The 14,229-nt window shown below is 46.6% G+C and overlaps 1 protein-coding gene across 4 annotated transcripts in view; it reads right to left on the bottom strand.

Annotated features, from left to right (window-relative positions):
- Positions 1-12,093: 12,093 nt before the first annotated feature.
- LOC119275507 overlaps positions 12,094-14,229 on the bottom strand; it is a 4,300-nt gene continuing 2,164 nt past the window's right edge. For 2 of the 4 annotated variants that reach the window (XM_037556367.1, XM_037556366.1), the window contains exons 6-8: positions 13,762-13,930; positions 13,524-13,653; positions 12,094-12,391 (exon numbers count right to left, since the gene is read on the bottom strand). In XM_037556367.1, coding sequence (XP_037412264.1) covers positions 12,189-12,391; positions 13,524-13,653; positions 13,762-13,930 — 502 coding nt within the window. In that variant the 3' untranslated portion in view covers positions 12,094-12,188. Of the gene's footprint in view, positions 12,427-12,510; positions 12,556-13,523; positions 13,654-13,761; positions 13,931-14,229 lie in introns of those variants that run through there. The other 2 variants (XM_037556368.1, XM_037556369.1) reach the window with 2 other exon arrangements.

Below are 14,229 nucleotides of genomic sequence, written 5' to 3' on the forward strand. Positions count from 1 at the left end.
AGACCGCGGAGCGGCTGTCCGGCGAGCGAGAGCACAAGCCAAAAAGCAGAGGGAACACGAAAAAGATTGAAGGGGGCTCGGACGAAACCGAGTCGGCACCCTCCGCATAAAACTTGCAATACTAAAAGCAATCATTTGATATATCTATGTGGACTAACTTTATCTTTTGCATGATCATTTCCGTGAACACCCACCAAAAAACCTCCGCCCAACTTTGCCAAGTTGCCCGGAGGCTTGGGGGCTACTGTCGGAGTAATTGGCCACGGATACCCCGAAGACGGTGAGACAATAATTCAAGACATCGAGGCTAGCAAAGCCCCTCAGTCCGACTGCCCGGCCGCTCCTGCCGGCTCCCCGTCCAACTGCTCTGCACGGCCGGCTGCCGGCTGCGCCAACCAGCCGGCTGCCGACTGCAGCCCGACCCGACACCGACAAGACCCCGACGTGGCAGCCATACCGCGGACGAGACAGTTGTACCTCGATGTCATCATGTATAGTGTCACTTGTCCCCTGGCACTATTTATGAAGTGACCGAGGGGACAAGCATGACACCCCACCATACCCCCTTGCTCACATGCCACCACATAGCTTACATGTTAAGCTAGCCATGCCTATATATAGCAACCATCCATCCATCAGGGGATGGACGCCCACGGCCACACACTCCCCCACGGTCATGCTTGGCCACTAGAGCATGCATGCTCACTCCGGGTACACACATATACAGAGTCAGATGGCCATGACACTGATCCCAGATACAGCTCCAGGAGCACTTTGTACTGCCTAATGTGCACCCCAGATATATACTCAGACATGCAGGAGTAGGGGTATTATCTCTCCGGAGAGCCCCGAACCTGGGTAAACTAGCGCGTGCTACTCGCATACCCATCCCTAGATATTTCAGTAGCAGTCTTGCCCTCACACGAAGCCACCTTGTGGCATATGTCGTCTTGCACCCCCCATGAGAACACCACGACAGGTTGGTAGAAGTATTTTTGAATTTGGTAGGACGGTAGTGCCGGATCTGACCACGGCAGTAGGAAACCGTTGTTTCCCCGTCTCGAGCGGTACTATCGCTCCCTCTGGAGCGGTACTACCGCTTGGAGCGGTACTGCCGCTTACAGGTCGCGGTACTACCGCCCTCTACCAAGTTTCATTGTACTCTTACCACTCAGTGATCCTTTTGTTGTGTTTGGTGGCTTATGCTCATTCTTTCTGGTTGTTTTGCGTGTTCTTGTGTGTGGTTCCAGGTGATGAACATCTTGAGCATCAGGCTCGGCGTATCAACCCCGGTCTTGCCACGTCAAAGCGTTACCGCACAACTGAGTCTGCAGGAGGTTCCTCAAGTGCTCCACCTCCACCTCAACTCAAGAAGAAGTCTGCTGTCAAGCCGAAGCAATCTGGCAAAACCGTGCCGGAAATGCAAGCCAAGGAGTTCTGGGCAAGGCGTCACCGCAACCCCTATGAGGCAGACCAAGATCTCACTTTGGTCAACCGTCCGTTCTGGAACAGGTTTCAGTTTGCCATATTCTTTGACGTGCTCAAGGCCAAGAAGAACCTCTATGTTAACGTGCACTCCATCGACACCGACCATATGGAGAAGGATCCTGAATACTTTGGTGAAGCTCTTCAGATGTGCACTCAACTGAACATTCTTGGTATCATGCAATTCAACAAAGATTATGATGCTAATATTGTGGCCCAATTCTATGCCACGGTTCATCTCGGGACTGATGAGGACAGGACACTGACTTGGATGACCAATGGCAAGTTGCTTTATGTCAAGTGGAAGGCGTTTGTGGAGTTGATTGGGGTGGAAGATCACGGACTTGCGTCTCCTGTTGGCTTTCGCCCACACCGCAACACCACCTCCACTCACAAGCAAGCACTCTGGCCCTACTGTACTCTAAAGATCAACCCTGAGACAAAGAAAGAAATGTATGAGCTGCCTGCCTTTCTGGACATTCTTCACCATGTCTTCCGTGAGACTCTTTTCCCTCGCATCGGGAATCTGGATATGGTTAATTCTTATCTCGTGGACATGCTTCTCTTCTGCCAGCGTGAGAAGGAAGAAAACACCGGCGAGTCCCTGGATATCTCTCATGCTATGTGGTCTGAGCTCTTATCTGCTATCTCCGAGCGCAAGTGCCCGATTTATGGTCCGTTCATCATGCTGCTTATTGAGAAGGCCTGGGATCATGTCTATCCCAAGGTGATGCTAGAGACTGGAGAGTTGGTCTCTCATGAGATCAAGCGTCTGAGGAAGAAGGACAACTGGGCACTCAAGTCCCTAAATCTGGAGGTCCTTCGTCTGCTGCTGCCCTGGAGACCGAGGAGGAGGCCGAGGCTGAGGATGATGATGACTATGAGCCTTCTGGGGCAGAGCCCTCTTGGGCAAAGAAGCTCAAGCTCAAGATGAAGAAGTTGTTCTGCTTGGAGTCTCATGGTCAGTACATGACTCATGTGGCTGAGAAGAAGGCCCGAGGTCGTCACAAGGAGCTCATACGTCAGTTGGGTGCCACAGTTATCAGTGCATCTGAGGACTAGCTTACTAAGGACGAGTGGATTCAGTAGCACTGCCCGTGACAGATTCTGATGCTGAGCAGTTCCCGACCGACGACGGTGGCGAAGACGATCCCGCTGAGATCTGATATTTGAGACCCTCACTTGCTATCACCTGGAGCCGTAGCAACAGTCCCTCTCCTTTTTGGTGTCTCGATGCCAAAGGGGGGAGAGTTTAGGGATTTGTGTCTTTCGTCTTCTATGTGGTGTGTTTGTGTTTTCTCGCCGTTTGCTTTGTTTGGTTTTGTGTCAGTGAGACCTAAGTTCCAGACATATGGTGTGAGACATATGCTACCTTATCTTTAGAGGCTACCTTATCTTTAGATTATCTTTATCTATGTCTATCTAGCTTATGAGTTGCATGCCTATCTTGTTATTTATTTTGCTCTCATATACCCTGCTTAGGTTGTTCGTCTCTAAAATGTAGGGGAGCGTTGATCCTAGTATGTGTGCCATGCAGTCCAAAGCACTTATCTAGATAGCACACATCTAGGAGGAGCCCATCTACATTTTAGGACGGTGGGGTTTTGCGCGTGTCCTATGTCTTTCCCCGTTTGTGCAAATCCCATATTGTCATCAATCCACCAAAAAGGGGGAGATTGTAAGGGCATGTTTATCCCTAAGGTGTTTTGGTGATTAATGACAATGCTTTTGCGGACTAATCGTGTGCGTTGAGATTTTCAGAAATTCATCCTTTGGCACGAGACGATTCCATCCCCTCGGTGTTTTTATTAAAGACGGTGTAGCTCCTTCGTTTCTCTGTTGGTGGACTAGTTTCGTAGGAGTCACCATACTATCAAGAGGGGATCCGCTTTGGTAAGGCTAGGGTGGAATCAACATGTACACATCCTTATCACACCCAACATTCCTTTCCGCTTCATTGGAGCTACCTTTCCTCTCCTTGCCTGCCTTGACCTGTCCCAGCGGTAGTACCGCGGTCCTCGGCGGTAGTACCGCCGAAGCACGTCAAGCGGTAGTACCGCTTGCTGTCTTCGGCCATAGTACCGCTGTGGTTCCGGGCTACTACCGCCTCAACTCGAGACCCCTGTTTTTCATGTCGGGTTTTGCGGTACTAGTAGCGGCAGTAGCGGCGGTAGTATCGCTCCAAGCGGTAGTACCGCCCGTACTCCCGCGATAGTACCGCTCTGGGCCCAGGTCCCTACTACCCTCGTGAGCGCGGCAGTACCGCTGGGAGGGAACGGTAGTACCGCTGGCTCAGCGGTAGTACCGCCCTGCCCAAGCGGTAGTACGGCTCTGTGCGTGGCTGCTTGGGGGGTAACGGTTGGATTGTTCCCCCCACTATATAAAGAGGTCTTCTTCCCCAATGTTGACCTACCTCTTCCCCCAAAAGCTCCATTGTTGCTCCAAGCTCCATTTTCGCCTGATCTCTCTCCCTAGCCAATCAAATTTGTTGACTTGCTCGGGATTGGTTGAGAAGGCCCCGATCTACACTTTCACCAAGAGAAATTTGATTCCCCCCACTAATCCCTAGCGGATCTTGTTACTCTTGGGTGTTTGAGCACCCTAGACGGTTGAGGTCACCTCGGAGCCATAGTCCATTGTGGTGAAGCTTCGTGGTGTTGTTGGGAGCCTCCAATTAAGTTGTGGAGATTGCCCAACCTTGTTTGTAAAGGTTCGGTCGCCGCCTTCAGGGGCACCAATAGTGGAATCACGGCATCTCGCATTGTGTGAGGGCGTGAGGAGAATACGGTGGCCCTAGTGGCTTCTTGGGGAGCATTGTGCCTCCACACCGCTCTAACGGAGACGTACTTCCCTTTAAAAGGAAGGAACTTCGGTAACACATCCTCTTCTCCACCGGCTCCACTCTTGGTTATCTCGTGCCTTTACTTGTGCAAGCTTATTTGTGTTGTATCCCTTGCTTGCTTTTGTGCTAGTTGTTATTGCATCATATAGGTTGCTCACATAGTTGCATATCTAGACAACCTATCTTGTTGCAAAGTTTAATTTGGTAAAGAAAAGTTTAAAAATTGTTAGTTGCCTATTCACCCCCCCCTCTAGTCAACTATATCGATCCTTTCAAAGGTACTTTGTAACGAGCAAATAGTAGTAACGGTAACAAAGGTGTGGCAAGGTAGTCCAATCCTTTTTGTATCAAAGGACAGGCCTGAACGGTCTCTTATAATAACAAAAACGTCTTGAGGACACAAGAGAATTTCATCTAGTCACCTTCATCATGATTGTTCGATTCGCATTCGCTACTTTGATAATTTAATATGTGGGTGGACCAGTGCTTGGGTGTTGTTCTTACTTGAACAAGCCTCCCACTTATGATTAACCCCTCTCGCAAGCATCCGCAACTATGAAAAAAGAATTAAGATGAATCTAACCATAGCATGAAACATAGGGATCCAAATCAGCCCTTTACGGAATAACGTATAAACTAGGGTTTAAGCTTCTGTCACTCTAGCAACCCATCATCTAATAACTACTCCACAATGCTTTCACTTAGGCCCAAAGATGATGAAGTGTCATGTAGTCGACGTTCACATAACACCATAAAAGGAAACAACAGCATACAAATCATCAAAATATCAAACGAATATCAAATTCACATGATTACTTATGACAAGACTTGTCCCATGTCCTCAAGAACAAACGTAACTACTCACAAATCATATTCATGCTCAAGATCAGAGGGGTATTGAATAGCATCAATGATTTGAACATATGATCTTCCAACAGATAAACCAACAAGCATCAACTACGAGATGTAATCAACACTACTAGCAACCCACAGGCACCGATCTGAGGTTTTAAGAGAAAGATTGAATACAAGAGATGAACTAGGGTTTGAGATGAGATGGTGATGGTGAAGATGTTGATGAAGATTGGTCCTCCCATGATGAGAGGATCATTGGTGATGATGATGGCTTCGGTTTCCCCCTCCCGGAGGGAAGTTTCTCCGGCAAATCTCTCTGTCGGAGAGCAAAAGTGCTCTTGCCCAGGTTCCGCCTACATACGGCTGTGCTTCGTCCCGAAACCTTCCTTCTAATTTTTCTAGGCAAATGGCATCATATAGGAGAAGATGGGCCCCGGAGGCCTGCCAGGGGCGGCACAAGCTCAAGGGCGCGCCCCCGGGCTTGTGGCTGCCTAGGGGGTCCCCCTCTGGTATTCCTTTCGCCAATAATTTTAATATATTTCAAAATAATTCTTCGTCAATTTTCAGCTCATTTGGAGATGTTCAGAGAAAGTGCCTCCGATTCAGATTCACAATTTTAGCTGCCGGCAATCTTCCTCTTTATATGAAACTTGCAAAATGAGAGGGAAAAGGTATAAGAATTGTATTATAAAGTGAAATAACAGTCCATATTGTAATAAATATGAACATAAAAACATGATGCAAAATGAACGTATCAGCGGACGCGAAAACCGGCTAATGTGGGGCGCTGGCAAGCTGAGGGTGTGCCGTTTTATATGTCCATGAAAGAGCGCGCCCCAACGGCAACCGGAGAGCATTAATGGATGCTCTTCTTGACGGAAATGCCGTTGTGCCATTGATAAGAATCGAACCGGCGGTCGTACTAACAAATGCGCCGTTGACAGAAGCTAAAGCGGTTGGAAGAAAACAGATTGAAGTTTCCCTCCTCCGCGGGTTGTTGGGTTTGGAGCTCACTCCATAGCAACACCCCCAGCTTCCAAATTTTCAGGTTGCAACCAACTATTTAGAGCGCTTTGCCAAAAATGTGGAGGCCTAGGCCGGTATGTCGAACCTGCTAGACCAGATTTTCTTTTCTTTTCTTTTTTTCTTTTGCCCCGAACGCCATATGGGCGGTTATTATGGCAATCCGACCGTTATTGCGCATCTACTAGAGTTGCTCCCGTATTGTACTCCCTCCGTCCCGAAATACTTGTCGGAAAAATGCGTAAAAATGAATGTATCTAGAACTAAAATACATCTAGATACATCCATTCCTCCGACAAGTATTTCCGGACGGAGGGAGTAGTAACAAACCATTGGTAAGTTGAATATTAGTGCAGTAAAACCTGGGGACGCTCCCACTATAAACATGAGCCATGTGCTTCGAACAGTACATACTCGGAGGTCTGAGGTTCGTGGAAGATAAAACAGTTAAAAGTTATTAGCAACCATATTAGTGTAAGCAGCGCCGTGCGGGCGACAGAAGGAACCGAGATGCAGGGCGGGAGAAAGATCAATTGAAGCAACCACTTGTTGGGCCAGAGGGTAGAGTGAGTGTGGTGTGGGCCGTGGTCCTTGTAATGGGTTCGCCTTATATAAGCGAACGGATGCGCTGTGTAGGGATCAAGTTTGAATTGAGAATATTCTGAACCTCTCTCTGTCTTATCTTCTCCTTCCTCCTGCCGATCCCCTTGCTCTGCTTCCTTCCTCACCCTCCTCGCCGTCGCCGATCCCCGTCCGTCCCCGAGGGCGTGACAGTCTGGTATCAGAGCTTTGGCCGCGATTCGCCGCGCCGCTGCGCCGCAGCACCACAAAATTTTTTCCCCAATTCGTACCCGGCAAATCCGAGGCGACGGTAGCGGATCACCTTAGGGTTCGATCTGCGTAATTCCTGACCTGAGGTGGGTTGATTTGGGGGAAGCCGGCGACCACGACGACATTCAAGCCCAACCCGCAGTCGCGCTTCCTAGCGGACGAGATGGAGGCGCTCCAGGAGCGGATGCTGAAGGAATTTGCGGCGCTTCGAGCCGCGCAGAACAAGTTGGATGCGGTCGATGGGATCCGTGCGCAGCTCGAGGCTCTCGACGCCAAATTATCGGAGCAGTCAGTGCGGTTGGATCAGGTACAAGTCAAGGTCGACCTCTCGTGCGACACGCTGGGACTGGTGCAGCAGAATCAGGCGCACTCTGCGCAGGTGCACAAGCAACAGGACACCACGGAAGCGTCTTCCCCAACTGCGTCAGAAGTCTCAGATGGCATTCTGGGGGCAGGGCCGAAATTGCCTGGGCGACCGCCTCCCCGTCTGATTCAGGTACCTGATACTGCTCCTGTTATACAGCAACCTGTGACTCCGGTGTGTGATGAGAACACGAGCAAACGGCAATGGATGCCGAAGATGGATTTTCCACGTTTTGATGGTACTGAAGTCAGGATTTGGTTGGACAAGTGTGAGGCATTTTTCAGATTGTACAACATCCCTGACAGCTTCAAGGTTACTTCGGCATCACTGTATCTGTCAGATAACGCAGCCCATTGGTACCAAGCGTTCAAGCAGACCGGGGCATTTCACACATGGGAACAATTCTGTGCTGCTGTATTGTTGGAATTTGATGTCGATGTGTACAGGTAGAAGATGAAGGAGCTGATGATGTTGAAATAGTTGGGCACAGTGGATGAGTATAAGCAGCAATTTCTACAGCTGGTGTACACAGTGAGACTCTACGAGCCTACACTCAGTGAGACGTTCCTAGTGACCAGGTTTATCATGGGTCTGAAGGATGAGTTACGATCAGTGGTGGAGTTTCAGATTCCTTACTCTGTGCAAGTAGCAGCTCAGTATGCTTCTGTCCAGGAGGGTTTGTTGCTGCAACAGAAAAACAACAAACCAGGTTTCACTAAGGCCGTTTATGGCAAGACAGACAATAGAACTGGGCTGGCCACGGGGGAGCTGTGGAAAGCCAAACAACTGAAGGAATATAGGCGTGCAAATGGTTTGTGTTACAAGTGTGGAGAAAAGTTTGTGCCAGGGCATGTGTGTCATCAGACAGTAGCAGAAAAAGCTCAGTTGAAGGCTGCAGAAGCTGTGGATCCACATGAGATAATTTCTGATGCTGTTTTAGATGCACTGATCACTGGAGAAACAGAAGAATGTGCCACTGTATCTGCTACAGCTCTATCTAGAGCTGCTCATCCAAAAACAATTCAACTGAGGGCATTGGTGGGCAATAAAGTAGTACTGATTCTAGTAGACTCTGGCAGTACTCACACCTTTGTGGATCAGTCCTTATTGGATAAGATTGTTGTCACTGCACAAAAACTAGAAAGACCAATGCCTGTGAAGGTAGCCAACGGAAACATCATAAACTGTACTGAAAGTGTTCCTGCACTGACCTGGTGGATTCAAGGGCACAGTTTTTGCAGTTCCATGCAAGTGTTACCACTAGGAGGACATGATATCATATTAGGCATGGATTGGTTGGAACAGTGGGGTGTGATGAAATGTCATTGGGCTGCTAAGTGGATTCAGTTTTAGTACAAAGGGCAAGATGTCAGATTACAAGGGGTGTTACCAGTAAAACAAGATCACATTGAGGAGGTGTCAGCAGAATAGCTAGCTAAATGGGAAAAAGGGAATGATGTTTGGGCAACTGCCCTGCTCAACAGAATTGTCATGGCACCTGTTATGGAAACACCTCCAGCTGTGCAACAAGTTCTAGACAGAAACAAAGAGGTGTTCAGAGATCCAAAAACTCTACCTCCCCACAGAGCTTTTGACCACACCATTAATCTGCTTCCAGATGCAATGTTTGTTAACTGTAGGCCCTACAGATACTCTCCTTTACAGAAAGATGAAATAGAGAAACAGGTCAAGGAAATGCTAGATGCTGGATTGATCACACCTAGTATGAGCCCATTTGCTGCACCTGTGCTATTGGTTAAGAAGAAGGATGGCACATGGAGGTTCTGTGTGGATTACAGGAAGCTCAATGCTGTGACTGTTAAGAATAAATTTCCCATGCCAGTCATTGATGAAATACTGGATGAGTTAGGAGGAAGAAAATGGTTTTCCAAACTGGATCTTAAGGCTGGTTACCATCAAATAAGAATGAAAGAGGAAGATGAATTCAAGACAGCTTTTAAAACACATCATGGGCAGTTTCAGTTCAGAGTGATGCCCTTTGGATTGGCTACTGCCCCAGGAACTTTTCAATGTGTGATGAATTTCCTGTTTGCAGGGCCAAATAGGAAGTTTGTGCTGGTATTCATGGATGATATATTAATATTCAGTTTCACTCTTGAGGAGCATCTGGAACACTTGCAGTCTGTGTTTGATATTCTCAGAGAGAATAAGTTGTGTGTCAAGGAATCTAAACGTGTGTTTGCTCAGAACTCTCTGGAATATTTAGGGCACATTATTTCTGACCAAGGGGTAGCAACAGACCCTGCTAAAACTGAGGCCATGGTACAGTGGCCTGTGCCAACCAATGTCACTGAATTGAGAGGGTTTTTGGGCCTCACAGGATATTATAGGAAGTTTGTGAGAAACTATGGGCTGTTAGCCAAACCTCTCACTACCTTGCTTCAGAAACAGGCCTTTGTATGGACTGATGCAGCTCAACAGGCTTTCCAGCTACTCAAGCAAGCCATGATCAACACACCAGTGCTAGCTCTTCCTGACTTCAACAAGACCTTCACTATAGAGACAGATGCCTGCAATACAGGAGTGGGAGCAGTGTTGTCTCAGGAGGACCATCCAGTGGCCTTCTACAGCAAAGCACTGGGAGTCAACAACCAGAAAAAGTCCATATATGAAAAGGAATTCCTAGCAATAATGATGGCAATTGACAGATGGAGATCTTATTTATCTAGAGCACCTTTTGTGATCAAAACTGACCATCAGAGTTTGTGCCACCTAGGAGACCAAAATTTAACTTCAGATTTGCAAAGGAAAGCAATGACCAAATTGGTAGGGTTGCAATTCACTATACAGTATAAGCGAGGAGTGGAAAATTCAGCAGCTGATGCTCTGTCTAGAGTTGCCCACCTGTTTCAAGTGCAATCTGTGTCCACCAGTAAACCAGTTTGGGTGCAAGAAATACTGAATTCTTACTCAGTGGATCCTATAGCCTCTTCAATGCTGCAAAGGTTGGCTGTGGACCCAAATGCTTGTCCTGGATTCCAATTACAAGAAGGTCTGATCAAACAAGATCACAGGATTTGGGTAGGAGCCAACACAGGCCTCCAAACCAAACTGATCCAAGCTTTTCACTCAAGTCCTGTGGGAGGCCATTCTAGAATCCTTCCAACATATCACAGAGTGAAGCAGCTATTCAGTTGGCACGGGATGAAAGTGGCTGTGGAAAACTTTGTGAAGCAATGTGCCACTTGCCAACAGGCAAAACATGAACTGTGCAAAAAGCCTGGATTGTTGCAGCCTCTTCCTGTGCCTGACAGCCCATGGCAAGAAATCAGCATGGATTTTATTGAAGGTTTGCCCAAGTCAGACGGATACAGTGCAATTTTGGTGGTGGTCGATCGTTTTACTAAAGTGGGTCACTTTCTGCCTTTAAAGCATCCGTTCACTGCTGCATCTGTGGCCAAAGTTTTCTTAAACAACATAGTAAAACTGCACGGTTTGCCTCTGGCTATAGTTTCAAACAGAGATAAGATCTTCACTAGCTCCTTCTGGAAAGAGCTATTTCGTGTGTGGGGCACTGAGCTACAGATGAGCACAGCCTACCATCCACAAACTGACGGCCAAACAGAGTGTGTCAACCAATGTCTCGAGATGTATTTGCGCTGTGCGGTACATGATTCTCCGAAGAAGTGGGCATCTTGGCTTCCACAGGCTGAATTTTGGTACAACTCTGCATATCACTCATCGTTGGGCTGTACACCATTCCAGGCGCTCTATGGTCATGCTCCCAATATGGGCCAACTGATGGGACATGCTACATCTCACAACTCCGATGTACACACTTGGCTGGCAACTCATACGGAGCACAATGCAGCTCTGAAGGAACACCTGACAAGAGCTCAAGGCAAGTACAAACTGTTTGCCGATCGGAAGCGCTCAGAGAGGGAGTTTGCTATCAGCGAAATGGTGTACTTAAAGTTACAACCGTACGCCCAATCAACTGTGATCAATCGTCCTTGTCACAAGTTGGCTCTCAAAAATTTTGGTCCATACAAAATTTTGGAGAAAATAGGGACAGCAGCATACCGCCTGGAGCTACCAAGAGGGAGCCAGGTACATCCGGTCTTCCATGTCTCCCAGTTGAAGGGACATGTGCCTGATCATACCCCAGTGTTCACCACATTACCGGTTCCAGTGGATCTGTCAGCACCAGGAGTAGTACCTGAAGAAATCCTCGATCGTCGTCTGGTCAAGAAGGGCAATGCCGCGCACCTACAGATTTTGGTGAAATGGGCAACAATTCCTGCTTCGACAGCAACCTGGGAAGATCACGAGGTGCTCAAGTCGCGGTACCCAAGCGCACCAGCTTGGGGACAAGCTGGTTCTTCAGGGGCGGGTACTGTAAGCAGCACCGTGCGGGCGACAGAAGGAACCAGATGCAGGGCGGGAGAAAGATCAATTGAAGCAACCACTTGTTGGGCCAGAGGGTAGAGTGAGTGTGGTGTGGGCCGTGGGCCTTGTAATGGGTTCGCCTTATATAAGCGAACGGATGCGCTGTGTAGGGATCAAGTTTGAATTGAGAATATTCTGAACCTCTCTCTGTCTTATCTTCTCCTTCCTCCTGCCGATCCCCTTGCTCTGCTTCCTTCCTCACCCTCCTCGCCGTCGCCGATCCCCGTCCGTCCCCGAGGGCGTGACAATTAGTTACCACAAATGAAAGTTCATGTCACTCATATTAGTTATCAGAAGGCATACATTACACGTTGATAGGCCAAAACATACCAAATCACATGATGTACATGTCACATTCAACAAGTAGAAAAAAGAGCATTACATGGCCCCAAGTTTCATGCTTGACAGGTTATTGCTCAGCGACTCAACAGTTTCTTCAGGTGAATCGTCATTTGCATGTAAAACTGGTTCTGGTTCTTCAACATGCACAGGAGAAACCTTATCCTCCAATTCTGCTTCGAGGTTTCTGAATTCCTCTTCTATATCTTCTTCATCAGCCAATGAATCCAAAGGTGCTGATTCTGCATAACAATTGGATCAGAACATAAAAGACTACCTACATATAAAGATCCATTGATTTGTCACAAATTAAGGGCAACCTGGTGCATGTAGCTCCCGCTTGCGCAGGGTCCAGGGAAGGGTCCGACCACTTTGGGTCTATAGTACGCAGCCTTTCCCTACATTTCTGTAAGAGGCTGTAAGAAGAAGAAAAAAGTTGCTTCCGTTGCCCAAAGGCCTATATATATAGTATGTAGGACACGGAAATCTAAACCAAATACATTATGAGGCCAAACCCAGATAATAAAATTATACTCGTATAAGTCTGTATGCATGGTTTTACCATGGAAAATATTTTACAGCGTAAACAAGATTAGGACAGTGCTGTACACGCTAACTAGTAAGTACAACTAAGAACATGATCATTTGCACAAAAATGAATGCCTATGAGAAATAATGCATATCCATTTCATCTCTAAACTGACTGCACATGGAACTCAAATATGTGTCGTATCAACGGATGATCAAACCAAAACACAAAATAATACTACCTCCGTCCTGGTTTATTAGACCCCTTTGTAATTTATGCTAAAATTTGACCAAAGATTTAACTGACAAAATGTTAGTGTATGTCAACAAAAATTATATCGTTGGATTCGTATTTGAACATAATTTTCAATGATATTCGTGACATGCATGAACATTTTGTTAGTTAAATTTATGGTCAAAATTTGGCACATATTACAATGGGGACCAATAAACCAGGGCGGAGGTAGTATGAAACTAGGTTTCATACCCATTCAGACGGGTTGGGTTTGGTGCAAAATGAAGAGTCCAGTCAGTATTGGGTTGGCCTGGCTAGGTTAGATTTGGGAACTTGGGTTGGATCAGATTTGGACTGGGTTGAGCTTTGAATGTTCAGATATGTGCAAGACTTTCACTATATTTCAGGTTGGTTGACAGCGGAAGAATGAGCCCAAAAAATCTCAAACTTATGACTATGCAGAGGTTTGCATATAATTGAACTCCTGGCAAGTTGCATATTACTTCTCCCTATGTATAAAGAGAGCACATACAGGAAGAAAAAAAACTATCTTGTGTCTACAAGATAAACTTCCTCAACTGGAAGCTGGAAATTCCAAATTGACAACTTACCTAAGGCAACGTTAATTTTTCTTTGCGCTGCAACAAGGTCATCGACCTCCTTTAGGTGGGTATTAATGTCCTCTATGCTGACATTATGCTCCTTCATTGCCTTCATACCAATTTGGATTGCTTCATAAACCTAATAGAAGATACCGCATGTAAAGAGTTAATTATTTATATAACACGTCCATTTTTGGTTACATGACTATCTATGATTGGACATCTGTCTCTTGTAAAATTACAGTACCTGTTTGGTTGATTCAGCACTAGCAATCAGGCTTATAACTTCTTCAACCCTCTCTAATAGTTGTGTACATTTGTTCCTGCTTTCTGATAATAATTTAGACTGCCTCACATAACGAAAAGCCCCCTGTTTGTCTCCGGCCTTGAAGGACATCAACGCCGCTCTCCTTGAACTATAAAAATATGGATATTTAATACAAATTCTAGCATTGCCATTCAACAACTCAACCAAAATAAAAATAACGAAGCTTCAGAATCGAAGTATGATCATGGACTTGGCACTTAATGTAGTCTTCCTAATTCTTTACATATTTCAGATCTCACAAATGCTGAATTATCAACAATACTTGTAGCTATGACATAATTCAAAAATGTGGAAAGGCAAATCATGTAGCACCAAAAACAGTAATAAAAACACCATACTGGAACATACACACTCATCTCTTAAGTTACAACAAAAGCAGAAAATAAC

Source organism: Triticum dicoccoides, chromosome 3B, assembly GCF_002162155.2.
Source record: "Triticum dicoccoides isolate Atlit2015 ecotype Zavitan chromosome 3B, WEW_v2.0, whole genome shotgun sequence".
Lineage (NCBI taxonomy): Eukaryota > Viridiplantae > Streptophyta > Magnoliopsida > Poales > Poaceae > Triticum > Triticum dicoccoides.